Here is a 15,732-nt window from a genome sequence, read left to right on the forward strand (position 1 = left end):
ACCATACCATACCATACACCACACCATACACCATACACCATACCATACCATCAGTGGAAAGACATTGACCTTGTCCTGAGAAAATACAAGAAAAACTACAGGAAAATCTCAAGTTATCACAAGCACCCAGATAGCAGATGCAAACAGCCAGACTGCAGAAGGAAAAAATAAAATAAAAATACAATATTAAAAAATGTCCAGGAGTCCATTCACTATGAATTTCAGTTCAGCTGCTTACTGGTATGAACTTGATTGAGATTCTAGATAGATATCAACCTCCTGCCACTTCTCCAGCTGATAGAGACATATGGAATACAGTTCACTCCATAAATTTTCAGCAGTTCACATGTCCAGCCACAATGCTCAGAAACACACAATTCTGTGTCATACTTGCATCATTCTGGGTTGAATTTTCTGTTGGTGTATGTGGGAAAAACTCTGCTAATGACTGTGGTGCTTGATTAGGCCATTTAGCACTCCATCCTGATACTCACTCTTCCTCGTAAAATACAGCCTTAATACCAAATTACATACATAACAGAAAGCTTCAAGTCAAGGTAAAATGAATAAGGGAAAGTAAAAGTATCCATATTATCTCTTTCCTGCTGTAAAAATGTTAGCTTAGTAAGAAGTGTATCATGATGTTTTCTAAGACACATTGGTAACAGAGAACTTCTAGGTTGTAATCTCTCTCTCCATGATAACATCTCCATTCGTCATCATCTTTCCTTTACAGAGACTAAAATATTAAGTAACACCAATAGTGACTAATATTAAATAGTATGACTGTGCCTGCTAACATATTTGGTTCTGCAGAAATTAATGACAATGGTAACAGAAGCTGACTTTGCATCTTAGATGGTATTACTGCCAATTACTGTAAGTATTTCTAAGACAGTGAAGAGCAAGGGCTTTCCCTGTTTTCAGAAGGTAAAAACCACATCTGTGGCTGAAAAATTACCATACTTAGTCTGTGTTCCCTGGTGAGTTCTTCAGAACATCCGAACAAATTCCCCTCCCTCTTCTTTTTGAAGAAAATACAAATCAAAACATTTTGTGCTCTTCTCATTAGATAAATAAATACTCCTAGGACCTTAAAGCAGAAGTCACTCAAGTCTGAAATTTCCAGCTGGAAAGAAAAAACCCAATCCTTTCACTGAGTGATCAGAGCATTATACATTACTCATCTCAAGGCAACACAACTTGACCGCATTGTAGACTTTCTGGAAAGTCATTTCCTACACTGAAAAACAATTTGCTAAGCACAACATCCATGCCTCTCTGTATTTCAGGATCTGTTTTCCAGTAATGATTATCAACAGTAATTCTCAGTGAATTCTATATTTTATTCCCAAAAATCAATTCCCAAGAAAAAAATTACTCTTGATCATCCTTACATTTGAGACTTTTTAAAGGTCTCAGAAAACTCAGAAAGTATTTTCCCATACTTCCCTGGAAATTAGTTTCTGAGAGCCCCAAGAAACAATTTTATATTATTATATCTGTATGATTGACAGCAGACTTTCCAAATCCTTCCACTTCACCAGATGTGAAGCAATGAAAAAACAAGATAAGCAGGGTATTTTGTTTTTTCCTTTATCCATATATTGAGAGTGGCTTGAAGGAGTTCAGGAAGGCTCTAAAACCCTGTTTTCCGACAGAATCGCTCTCTGAAGTTGCTAATAAAAGCTGGCACCCTATTCAGCCCCACGGAAAACCTGTGTAACCCCAACAGCAGGAGGGGAAAGTTTAGAGCTGGGCTTCCCACACCAACACAACTTGTCTCCCTTGGTTCTCTTTTTGATTTCCAGGCAGCGAGCACGCCTTAGGTTCTCCTTGGGATCTCCATAACCCAGGTCTACCTTTGGAGGTCACAAAATCACCTGGTAGAAACACAGGGATCTCAATCACTAAGTCCATTCTCACCTTGGATAACCCCTACATGCACATACTGTGGCTAAACTCCCATTTCTAAAAGTTCCTACTGACAATGACTGCTGCCCAGATAATACACACATGCTATTTTTCAATATACTCTGGTATCCAGTGTAGACAGGGCTGCTAAATGCTTCCTTTGAATATAAAGCAGAACATGCTGCAGCTGTTCAAAAGAATACAGCCCTTAGTAGGGAGGAAAGTGTTTGTTGGGGGGACTAATTCATTGGTAAGGCAGATATACAGAGCTCTGAATTACAGAACCTGTGGCTCCTAACTCAAGTGAGCCATGCTATTGCTGCATTTTTGAATCCATTCTGAAATGCCCTATGTCTGCATTTGCTTAACTAGTGTTACCTCTCCAATGCCAAAACAAACATCTAGACGCACTGCTGCTCACTATAAAGGCCTTAAAATACATGGAGGCAGTAGCCATTTACTCAGATACTAGAGAAAAAAGTTATTAAACAAAACTGAATTTTCATCCAGAGGAAAGATCTGAACCATTAGTGTTAAGGCTGGAAAACTGCTTATCTAAGTTCCTTCTTTTCATACCATACTTAGAAAATTAGTCTGCAGTAGGTTTCCTCTCTAAGCTCCATTTAATTCCTTTTATCCTGATTTCTGTGCTATAAGAGAATGGAATTCTCTCCAGTTACCCTTGAATCCAGTCCTGTAATTTTAAGATGGTTTGAAAAGTACACAAACACAAATCCATTCCAGGCACAAACAGACATTATCTAGTGGGATTTCCTTTCCACCACATCAAGCTGGTGAATAAAAGGCTATCATGCTCACTTGCTGAATTTTTGTCTTAGATCAGACTGCGATCCTTACAGTAACATGTATATGTAATTTGAACCTGCCGTAAGAGAATCCACTCTTGGATACTGTAACTCAAGAATTCATTTTCTTGCTTCATCATGCCGGGTGAGGGGGGCAGTGCCAGAAGTGTGGAAATAAATCCAAACCAGAAGAAAGCACCTTTGGATTTCTTAATTTTTTTTTAGATTTAGGTATCTGTGCTATCTTTAATAGGAGTCAGGAGACTACCTTAAAGCTTTTCCTTCATATATTTGCCATACAAACACCCAATATCATTACTAGTTCTACAGAGTATAGTCCCAATTATTGCAATATATCACCGAAGTTTTTTGAGGTTAATTCTATAAAAGCGAAGAATTGTAACATGCCAACAGAAGTAAACATTTGTGGTTACTTCAGCAAAAACCCCAGCTCAATCCTTCCATCTCCACATCTCCCTTGCTTTAGTGAATCACAGAAGCCTAACATATTTTGTATTCTTGTAGCACAGTACTGTTGTATCTCTCAAGTACATTATTCCATTTTTTATTACTTTTTATTATTATTTGGAGCATCAATAAAGAAATAAAAACATTTTTGGGTCACTCTCACCAGCCAGGGTGTGAACACACCACTACAAGAAGTCATTTTACAAAAGCTTCACCCTTAAGAGTTTTGAATAGAAGTTGTCTAGCATGATCAAATCCTACAGCCAAAATATTAATCTGTCCTTGCCTTAGATCTTACACCCTTGAGGAATTCAAACAAAACAGTATTCTGAGAATTTTAACAGGCTCTTCTCTCATCAAGATGTACTGGCTTCCTTGTCTCCTGCAAAATGATGAACTGGTATCATATAAATGGTCTGATCTGATTACCAAAAGCTAAGAGGCCACCACCATTTCCATAAGAAAAGTGGTAAAAACATTCCAGGGCATGCACAGCTGTAATATCTGTGTGGGAGGGGTAATAATGAGGTGGGAGGGGTAGGCAGCACAACTATCTTCACTTAACAGTGTTCTTGTAGATCAGCCACAACACAAATGTGGGCAAACCATCAACTGAGAGACAACTGACTGTGTTCTCCATGATTATAGGCAAGGACATAGATCTACTTTACTGCTGTCAACAGTACTGCAGGACTCTACCAGTGCCCATAAAGATATGGCTCAAAGAAGGCATGAGTTGTTTATTTTCAACACACAAGAAAGAGCTTGACAAGCAATGGAAAGAGAATTCAAACTGGAAATGACAGTTTAATCCTGCATTTTGATATCTTGATTTTACATCAGGGTTGGGTTTTTTTTTGAGGTGAATGGAAGCAACTGGTAAATAACATTGCTTATATTCCACAGAATAGCTATCCCCACAGTAAGTCTGCACCAGACTGTGACAAAAAAATCTTGCCAGATGATTATGTCACATGTCCTTAATGAAATTAATGTAGCAGTGATGAAATCAAGGACATTTTCTGTCAGTAAACCACTTCTAATCTAGAAGAGGACTTCATATTTTCAGGGCTAGCTATAATAAAACATTTCTACTAAAACAACACCAACACAGTACACACAATTCACCAAGCAGAATTTACTGCCTTTTTTAAAAACATTTTCCAAGATACACATGTAATATTTATTGGTCTTCTGAGCCTTTTTTTTCATTACATTTACAGTAATTTTGTGCTAGCTTTTTGCAGAACAAAAGTACCTACATTTGACAGCTACATTGCTCCAAAACACCAACCCACCTGTTTCTTTTTGAGTCTTTATGTGTAGAACAGCTTCCCAAAAATTTTGTTGTTTCTCTTTGTAAATACCTTACAGACTCTGAGAGCAACAGAATAGTGACTTATTGTCTAGAAAGACAAGGAATACTAGCATCTGTTCATTTAAGACTGCTAAAACCCCTGTGCAACAAGAAGAACTGCCACAGAGACATGGTCATTTAACAAAATATTCACCATCACATTGGGCAGCAATTAGATTATGTGACATGTTATGCCAGAGGATTGTATTATTCTAACATAATGGGCAGCCATCCAGGAGACAAGAAACGATTTGGTGAACAACACAATAGGTTTGAATAAGCAGTCCAGGAGCAATAGAGTACCCATAAAACTGATATGCCATTTCCAACTTTATACTTGGTATAGTAATAATTTTTTTCCAATGGCAGAAGCTAACCAACTAGAACTAAAAAGTTCTTAATGATGATGACCAGAGAGAAAAACAGTTGTCTGGAAGAGTGGCTGAATCAGGAAGGCAAAGATACTTTTACACAAGCAAAACTAGAAAAAGGAAATATTACTAGCTAAAAAGAAAGGAGCATGTTAGGCTCTGTGGTGGATTCTGCAGACTGCTAAATCCATGGGACTTCTGCATGGAACACTGTGAGACAGATACAGACTTTAAAAAGCAAAATTCTTTCTAAATAAACAATTAATTATTTTAAGAGGATCCCCTGGAGAGCAAAGGAGAGTTCATGAACATTATTTCCTCTCTGAGAAAAGCCTGCAGAGTTAACTACTGCCAGACTCAGGTAGAACACTAACCAAAGGCTAGCCTTTGAGCTGGAAAATAAATTAAAGGAATCCATCTTCAGAAATGCTTATGATAAGCATTACTGACCTGGAAAGGAGACACCTGATGCTAACAGGAGTCTTCTAACCCGAATGTGCTGAAGATAGTTCTTTTGAAAATAAATACCAAAGCCAGTTGTTGGTACTACATTTATTTGCTTGTTTTAAAAGCATACCATCATTGACAGGATGTAAAATCACTAAGCTTTATCCTGGGCAGCCTTACCTCATAGAGAGGTATCAGCAATTTTTCAGATTATACCTTCCATGTAAAGGTTGCTATTTCTATCTTTTATAGTCATGGCAAGACAGTGTATTTCTTCTGGCTCACTCCAGCTTGCAATATGCTTGGCATAGCTGGCTCTCCTTCTTTTATAAAGTCTTCCTCTGTCATTGCTTGACAGTACATTTAAATGTTCAAATTCAGTCAGTCACTCACAGACTGTAATTAGTGGATTTGTTGCTGTATGTCACCTTTCAAGAAGTCATCTTCCTAAGTTCATTTTGTGCCTTTTTGATATCCAGCTCTTCAACAGCTTAGTCCAAACCACTGCATCTCTTGCTGTATTCAGTGCTTACATTTCACATCCCTCCACCCTGAGCACCATATCAACCTCTAAAATGTGTAGTAAATGTTTAAACATATGAACAAGGGGCACTTTCAGGCATATTTGAGTCAGTATTATGAAATTCATGACAAAGGATGTTGTATGTTAGCTGAGCAATACAGCGTATTTTTCCAACTGTTTCAGCCAACAGTCAACTACATGAACTATCCTGAAGAAATATTTCCTAAAGTTTGTAATGGAAGTATTTAATATAAAACCAAGAAAGCAGGAACTTATTCACTTTAATTACATACAGAGGGAAACAGTATGAGATGGCTGTAGTTTGGGTCAGCTAAGTCCTTAATTTTTTACATTTTATGTTTTTTTTTATTTAAGACATACATCTGGGTAATGTTTCTGAACTTTATTTCTGACATCTACAGAGCCCTAAGGTCACTTAATGCAGCTTTCATCATCGTTTCTTGATACATGCCATCAAACTGCACTTCCAGAAAGATGTTATTAGAAAGGGAGCCCCTAGGCACCACATTACACAGTTGCCTGGTTCATATAAATGTGAACTGGGAAAGATAATCAACCACTTTTAAATACAGCTTTAAAATCATGCAGTTGAACTTGCCTACACTATTTACATTAAACATCTTGTAGTCATTCCATACAGTAGTAAAATTAGCATTTTTCTATAAGGCAGTTGTTGAGGGTTAAGTGTCCTCCTTTTAGTTCTGGCTCACCTGTGGAAATTTTACCCTTTAGTTGCAGGGGAAAAACCTCACTGCAGGTACTTGGTGGGTACTTGAGAAATAGAGTTCAGCTGGGCCCAAGGGGAAAGGGGGCAGGAAAAGGCGGAGGGCGGGGACAGTTTGGCGGGCTTCTTCAGCTTCAGAGAAGGATACTTTGGGGCCCAGAGCTGTTGCTGAGAAGGGAATTCACCATCACCCAGACGGAGCTGCTGCTTTGTCTCCTTCTCACCTCTTTGTTGGTGGCCTCGCACCCCCTGTTCTGCCAGGACGTGTGGCAGTGCCAGCCACTGCTGCGGAGCTGCTGATACACCTCAGCCACCGGCCCAGGATCTCAGCTCATCCCTGCTGTTCCAGCCGACTGTTCCTCAGAGCCCTGCAGGAGCACCGGGACTGACTGCCCCAGGGGGTTTGTGAAGCAAAACCTCTCCTCCATCCCTTCCCCTCTCGGCCAAGAAAGCTGTCACAGGGTCCCTGGTTCTATTCTGTTGTTAACTCTGTAGTTATTGTTGTTTGTTTGCCTTGTTATATATACTATACTGTCTTATGTATCTTTAGGTGTTTTTGTAGTCTTCAACAAACATCTGATCTCTGACTGTACAATGTGACCTTTGACTGTATAACGGTTTTTTATTATGTTTATTACTTTAAAACCTTAAAATACAATTCAGCAGCCATTGGGCTATTTCCTGCTTTAGTCATACCTATGTTCACACTCTGAAGAGATGTTGGCATCATTTCAAGAGCATTTCCATTACTAATTTCCACTTCATTCTCAAAGATGTGCATTGACAGTCTTAGCTCCTCACATACACAAAGTAACTAACCTCAAAAACACAGGCAGCAAACCTCTTTTAAATGGCAACATGCAGCTTGCAATAAAAACATTATATGCTGATACAGCACCATAATTCTGAAAGGTCCTAAAGCATTCAAGCTCACAGTCAGACAGTCTCACTCTTCCTTTGACCTTCCTTTGCTCCGTTTAGACAATATTCCGCTCAGCTTCTGGACTAAACCTGTGGAGGTTGCTCCCTCTTGCTCCCAAGAACACAGGCTATCTAAAGACAATGATGCACAGGTTTAGAACACCATTTAAGTACAGGCAGTTCCAAACGAAAGTAGGTTTTTCATCAATGCAGTAGGATTTTCTGCAGTTTGGCAGAGAAACTCAGCTAGTATGAAATCACCAGAGAATATTACAGTAGCTTTAATTTTTGCACAGAACAGACAAATTAATTGTTTTGAAAGATCATGACAGTAAATTGCATGGAATTCAATTTACCTCCCTCAGATGGATGAAGGTCTGAGTCAAACATAGAACAGGGAAAGCCTTTGGCTCCAAGAAGTCTGTGCTGATTCAACCTCCTCCTAAGCAGATAAATCATCCTTCCTCTCAGCTATACATTATCACAGCTTGTGATTTTCAAATTATCTTTTTCCACAGCTGTCATACTGCAGCAAATTGTGTCATAGATGAGCATCAAAACAATGGTCAATGCAAGAAAAAGTTGGTTTTAAGCAGGAAGTTACCAAATACAAAATTATTTGTGATAAAGACACTGTCACAGTTGTATCATGCTCATTTCTCCACATCTAAAGTGAAATACAAAAAACTACAGGGAGATGTACAGGAAACACCACCATCAGCATAATACAGAAAGACAAATACTGGAAAAGAAAGCAAGCATAACGGTTACAGAAAGACTCTGAAGACAGTAAAAGAATACCCTCTCCAGGAGGAGAGTGACACATCTGCAGCGCATGCGATTTAACAGGCTCCCCTGTGTATAACTGCAAACAACAAAGTTAGTGAGCATTTCATTCCTGACTGGATGTATGGCACCAGGCAATGACTCTTACCTAAAGCTTTCTGGGTATTCAGCAACAGCCATGTTGATAACATCCAATGCATGCTGATAGTGCTTCTGAGCTGAAAAGAGGAGGGCCAGTAGATGAAGTGAATTCATGTCATCTTTGCACAGTTGCAGGGCTTCTTGAAGATGGTCTATAGCATCAGAAATCTAGGAGGAGGTGGGGTGGAAATAAGATAACACATCACTTTTTCAGTCCTACACTATACCCCAAAAATGTGAGCAAATGGAGTAATTAGAGATTCTGAAGAAGTTCTACTTAGGCACCTTACACTATCAAAACAGGCTGCCAAAACTAACAGACTGCACCGCTTGAAAAAACCCCACACAGTCTAGAGAAAAAAGTCTGCAGCATTACTAAATCACTGCTTATAAACAAGAGCAACAGACCTGATCCAATCAATCCCCTCATCCTTTAGCATGGTGATTCTATGCTGTAAACAGATCCACCACAGAGGCCCAACTCTCAGCTCCATTTTCCAGGATGGGTGGCTGGCTCTTCACCTGGGGGTGAGCATGACATATCTCTGCTGTGTTTTGTCTCTCATAATGGCTGTACAAAGTCTTTCATGATTTGGATCAATAACATACCCTTGAATGTTCACGGGTAAAAGAGTCAGGATTTAAAATGCCGTCAGAAAAAGAAATGTATTCGCAAGCAGTGATATGAAGAGCAGTCCTGACAGTCACAGCAGCAGCAGCATGTTATTAGAACCAAGTCTTACTTGGCAGGAAACAACTATAATGAATGCAAGTATATCACGTGCTCTTTGTGATCCAGTACATTATTTCATGCTATCTGTTCAAAAGGCAACTTCTTAGCAGATTTTCATTTGTTTGTTTACCAGTAAGCTTTATGTTGAGGATTTTCTTTAAGATTCTCTAGTGTCTGAAATTACTGTTATGCAAATTATTTCATTTCTGTGGCTCTGAAAATCTGCAGAAAACAAAGCATGAAAGCGTATAAATTTATTTTCCTCATGTATGCTTTCCTGCTCCTTCTCTTAATAGATGGAGAATGTACTTCCTTTCCCACTATGAGAGCTTCCCCCCTAGCAAAGCTTTACAGAGAACTACCCTGGCATACTACCAGTGTCAAATTCCCACCACCTCCACAGACCTCTCACAAAAACAAGTAGCACATAACTAAGGAAAGAAACAATTACACTGCCTGCAGCTACAACAGAGGTTACTGATTATCTAGATCCCAGGTAGCCTTCTAGGAGCAGGGTATATTCTGTTCATAGGACAACTCTATCCTAATGTCCAAGTGACATTTCTCTCTTGCTGTGCACACACGAGCCATGGTAATTAACTACTCTATTACACTGGTGACTCCATGCAAGCCTGGAGATCAGTGTGACTTCTCCAGACATAAGTCCAAACTGGCACCCAGCCCACACCGTCAAAACTGCTGAATGTCCTGGCTTGGATTCAGGCTGGGATATATGACTGAGTGCTCAGCTTTAGTGAACTACTGCTTGTCAGTGGAGCTACTTTAACCACATGTGTTATTAAAGCCCATTGCAAAGGTAAACAGGTTGGCTTAAATCACCCATGCTCCCTCAGCAGTTTACTAGAACACATTTTCATACAATGTAAAAATTCTAGCAATGATAAGACAACTTGGAGCCAGGACAAGACAGTGATGGGCCCATATGTGCCTGTCCACACAGCTTATTATTAGATATACCAGAGGTATATAAATTTGACTTGCTAAAACAAATTGCTGTCAAGACTTCTTGCACTCCAGACTAAAAACCCCTTCTATTTCTTTCTATTTCTCTGTCCCAGAGCAGCACAAGTACTCATAAAGAAAATACAAGTTTGGGGAAAAGTCCATTAGAAGAGAAAGAAAACATGCAAACCAAACAATTGGAGGAGACTTGGAACAACCTGTTACAGATGATCCTGTTTTGAGCAGGAATTGAACTCGGTCATCTCTAAAGGTCCTCTTCAAACTATTCTATGATTAAGACTAGGGTAGGGGATTCTAATTCTAGTATGAATCAGAAAAAGAATAACACTTGCAACTAACGCCTTTACTGAGGGACTTCAAAATTTCAGGAGTACCTGACCTTACTCACGTGTGAATGTGCAAACTGAGACTTTGCTTTATGTGTTGAAAGTGACTCAGCATCAAAATGCAGATAGGTCCATACACCTAAGAGAGCCTGGTGATCCAAGAAGCTCTCTGACTGTTGCAACATACATGAAATAGAGCAACAAAAAAGTAAGTTCTGGTCACTCCTGCAAACCTTTGCCTGCTGGACATGCAGCCACGTAAGTGCGGAACTAGATGTCATCTAAAGTAATTCTGTTCTGTAGCATGAGCCTGCAATGGTTTCATCTCATTTCATCACTTTCCTCTAGTACCATCAGAGTCACAGGCAATGGCTGGTTTTGAAAATTAATAATGCTTCCCTGGTATCTAACTTGAGTCCAAAAAGCTCCTTAGTGTTGTAACACCATTAGTAGCCTACACAGTACTGCTGCATAATTAGAAGCAGTGGACAAAAATAATATGAACTCTATGCCTTTAAGAAAGCATTTTGTGAAACAACAACCTGCAATAGACCAGATGCAATGAAATACAAACTAAATTTTCAGATCAACAGAAGCAAAATATTTGGCAGCAGTTGACACAAACTTCTTTTGAAAGATGTATTTTTATTTAAATAACTATATAAGCTGAGAAAGATGGAAGCTGGCACCCAAGATGGCATCCTGAAATGTCAGGGCTTTACCATAGGCAGGCTGCTATTTAAAATTCCCTACAAGTACTGCATTTAAAATAATCTCATTTCAGGTGGGCTGAAAGTCTAAGTAGGGCCTGCAATTTGAAAAAGCTACAGTTCCCTGACTTATCATTCTGTTAACAAATATACCCATGTTTTGCATGGCACACAGGTATCTTCACATTACACTGATTAGGAAGCAAAGATGCTGCAGTAGGCCAGAAATAGCATCTTGCCATCTTCCAGCATTACCAAAATAATGCCACAATGTGGATTGTTTAGGCTGCTTCTTATATAGTAGGATTTATTTCAATAATGCTATATGTCTCCTTGAAAACAATGATAGTATGCCACAATTATAGGTATAAAAAGGGAAACAGAATGAGTATTAAAAATACTTCCTAACAGCAGAATGAACTTGGATAGTTAAAATGGTAAATGACGCAGGAGCTCTTAAAGGAATTTTCAGGCCTTATAATTTCTTATCAGTTGACAGTTACACTTAATTAATCATTAAAACAACCCACTCCACCTCTTTTTATAGCATGGAAAGGAGTAAGCTTTACTGACTGGCAAGTGCTTCCATTGAAAACAGACTTGCTACAGTCCACCAGAACCTCGAGGAAGCAGGGGTAGATACTTCTATGGGTTATTACTTAGTTCTTAGCCATTCTTGATCACCAGAGCAATCTAGGCTAGGATGTAGGCAGAAAAGGAGCATGTTGCTGTTCAGCAGAGGAGGTAGTTGCTGGTCTGGGAAAAAGAACTTGAACTACATTCAAGCAGCCACTGAAAGAAGCACTTCTTGAATACCTCCTTAGATAGAGCTCCTCTTCTGGGGCAGAGACAGCAGTCTTTCCTTCTTGAAACTAAAATAAAAACTGGGCAAAACAGATGAAATATTTTTTCTGGTCTCTTAACTGATGCTTATCTTAGTGGTACACCCAGACACTTGGGAAGGAAGTAGGTGTTTTCTGGATAGTGCCACTTGAAACTTGAGGTCTGTTCGAAATCCACAGGAAACTGGTGAGACTTAACAGTGCACAGCTGCTGACCCTTAGCCATCTTTCCTTTCTCATTTTCATGAAAAGAAAGGTTAGATTTAATCAGGTATTAAAATGGCATGAAGACTATGTATGTTTTGACATATCCAATACTGATCTACGTGGCAGTCAAGGTCACAACCACCACCACTCCCCAGAAATCCAGAATCAACACTTAAAATTAACAAGATTGCTGCTGACACTACAGAGTCATTTCCATAGAAACTGGTCTGCTAAAAAACAAGGCAATGCATTAAAATCAGTGAGCTTTAAAATGTGCATTCTACCTTGTTTTTGCTGTTACCACAGAAACAGGAAAAGTAGCCGAACCAGCCACTGAGAGTGGGGAGCTACAAGTCTCATTTGTCTCTTGGCTTGGCCAGCTGCCAGCCAGGCACTGCAGGTGGAAGTACCCACTGCAGCAGGTACAGACCTTGTTCTCTTGGCACTTCAGCTCAGGGGGGAAACCAGAGAGACCCTCCTCACAGAACAGGTTATTCTACACTGTTTGGCTGAAAAATCCACTAAAACACTCTGGGGCTGATGTAGACCCTCCAAGTCTTCCCAGTGGCTTCAGTGGTCTTTAAGACACAGGTGCACACACATAAAGCTCATCATCATAGTTTTTTATCTTGGTTGCTGGTGGTTTCAAATGCCAATGCTGCATGAACCTTTTATAACCATTTCTCCTTCTTGTCACATCCTCATCTCATGTCAGAGGGATGCTTATGTTTTTCCATTTCCCCTTTGCCTTGCCCTGTAGTGACAGAGACAAGTGCTATTGGAAATATTTTACAGCCTTGCAAGGAAGATCAATTGCTCCAGCTTTGCCTGGCACTCTACTGGTTAGTTGCCTCTCTTGCTTTGTTCCATGAAAACACTCTCTTATTTATGTAAGCTGATACCTGTGTTTTTCAATGCTGGGTACAGTTACATCTTTTATTGACTCTGACTATGGAACCAAAAAGGCTTGTTGAGAAAAACATTCAGGTATTATATTATAACCTACTATGTAGAAAAGGCCTCATTTATTTGTATTATAGCATTGCCTGAAGAAAGCCCTAACTGTGATGTTCAATAGTTGATGCAATCTATCAAAAAAGATACCATTTATCTTTCAGTTAATCAGAAAGATAACATATTAGATACTTTAAATAATTAAGGATATTAGAAATGCATTACAAAATGTTTATAATTAAGTAAACTGGCAAAAGAAGAGTAGGCTATTTTACAGCAGTCTAAAAATAAAGATGTCTCAGGTATCTCCTCTCTGTCCAAGCACGTGTTAAAGATTTATATCTCACTTGATGGGAGAAGAGTATGAGCACCATCGCAGGGGTCAGGCTGACACTACATAATACACTGAGATCATACAGCTGTGGGAGTAGAGGAGACTGGCACAACACCAAGGATGAAAACATACAGGTGAACTAAACGAAAGAGGAGAGTGAACACAGAGACAAGAGACTGAATGGGAAGAACAGGAGGGAAGGGAAATGATGCCACAAGAAAGATGAAACAACACTGCAAAGACAGGCTACAAACAGAGAAAAAGAAAGGGTAATGACTTAAAATGCCAGTAACAGTGAAAACAACAAAAAACCAATGACCACAAAAACATTTTATTTTATTTTTCAGGATAGCAGCTGAAAAGCTGTAATGCTTTTCCTAATGGCAAGCAGAAGAGGCAGCAGATAGACAATCTCCCTATGAGGCAAATGCTGAGAGAGAAAAAAGGGTAGCTGGGTGCTTTTTAATGAAAGACCCTGAACAAACCGCACCATAAAGCAGCCAGTAGGCAGATGAGAAAGTTAAATAAGCCATTTTAATTATCATTTCTTATTGCAGGCTCACAGCACACTGCTCTCATTATGAAAGGGCTACAAAAGTGACATTATCAAGAGGGTGCTCTCTTGGAACAATTAGTTTAACCTAATGAACCCAGAGATCCACTTATTAGCTCAGGAAAGCAAGAAATACACAACTGTTCAACTCCATTTTGTAGACTAAGGAGAGAAAACTGCAGCAAGAAGAAGGCCTGCCAAAGAAAGAAACTACAATGATGAAATTTCAAATCTAGCTGGAGAGGTATTTAAAAAACAAAGCTGCTCCAATAAGGACTTTAGCTTTTAAACAGAAAGGACAAAGAAATAAAACACGCCAATTTTAAGAAAGAGGGGCAGAAAAATAAAGCACAGTCCAAGTGGTTGGGTTTTTTTCCTGAAAGGCAGCGCAGAGCATTTGCTGATCAGCTTCATTTTTATGAGTTAACACCTGCAGCAGCGTTCAAATGCCAACTAATCCCACTCACTGCAGAGCTCCAGCACACATCAAAGACCAACGTCAAATGTGTTCAAGTATCAAATAAAGCAATCCCAGCATGGGGAGCACACAATCTGGCATGATATGGAATCGGGCAGTAACGGGAGAGCCTCTGGAACACTCTACAGTGGGACAGTGTGATACCTATGGAATAGGAATAAACACCTTGCTCATCCCACACATACAAGGCTGCTCCAAGACTGCTCAGGAGTTAGAGCAGAACACATTCCCTAGGGAAGGTGGTTCCACATGCTACAGAATAATTATTTTCAGAATAAGAATTAAAAAATATTTTACATAAATGTATTCTGACTGCTTGTTACTGGTTACAATGCAGGAAGAAAAGGACCCTGTTTAGCAAGCCTGAGTCTTGTTCAATTGGACTGTCCTTCCACCCTCCTGCGACTCAGTGATTTCCAAATATTTCACATACCTGTCTGACAAGAGCCAGCTGCAGTGACAGGTAAAGGATGATCTGGTGATCTTCGGGGGCCAGGTCACGTGCTCTTTAAGGACAACCACACAATAAAAAAAGAAAAGCGACTGTTAGATTGCGCTTTGCAGAGCTCCTTCACCATGAGTCAAATAAGCACAGAACAAAACCCAGTCTTTCCCCACAGAAAACTAGTCTCGTAATGGAGAAGCACACAAATTAGATAAAAAGCAGAACAGTGCTGGCCTGGCTAAGCCAGAATCCCAGGAAAAAGTATGAGAAACACAGCTGCCAGGGTGTTATACAAGTTACATGATCTTTTTTAAAATACCACTTAACATTTTGGAACTTGGATAACTAATACAGAAAAAGTAGCTCTGAGCTCATAATAAACCCAACAAAGCATTATTTTAAGTTATTTAAGTGATGGTCATAGTTGTCTAACTTGTTCCTGTACTGCCACTTTTAAAACATTAAGAGAGGGCTAGGTTAGCACTGAAAAAGTCACTGTGAGCATGTTGAGGATGAGAGGAATGACGGGTTTGTCTTTACAAACAAGCTGTGATAAGATGATAAGATGTAGCTATCAGTGAGAGATGACAGAAACAATGGGATGGATTCCAGTAGAAGATCAAAAGAGCACTAAAATACACTATGAATTCCATAAAAGTTAAGAAGGGATTATGCATTGGGGGGGGG

At 39.4% G+C, this 15,732-nt stretch overlaps 1 protein-coding gene across 8 annotated transcripts in view; it reads right to left on the reverse strand.

Annotated features, from left to right (window-relative positions):
- TTC7A (tetratricopeptide repeat domain 7A) overlaps window positions 1-15,732 on the reverse strand; it is a 202,105-nt gene that overhangs the window by 103,121 nt on the left and 83,252 nt on the right. For all 8 annotated transcript variants that reach the window (XM_033512563.1, XM_033512562.1, XM_015620500.3 and 5 more), the window contains 2 exons: window positions 15,034-15,106; window positions 8,487-8,647 (listed from right to left, as the gene is read on the reverse strand). In XM_033512563.1, coding sequence (XP_033368454.1) covers window positions 8,487-8,647; window positions 15,034-15,106 — 234 coding nt within the window. The remainder of the gene's footprint in view (window positions 1-8,486; window positions 8,648-15,033; window positions 15,107-15,732) is intronic.

The sequence above is a fragment of the Parus major genome, chromosome 3 (genome assembly GCF_001522545.3).
Source record: "Parus major isolate Abel chromosome 3, Parus_major1.1, whole genome shotgun sequence".
Lineage (NCBI taxonomy): Eukaryota > Metazoa > Chordata > Aves > Passeriformes > Paridae > Parus > Parus major.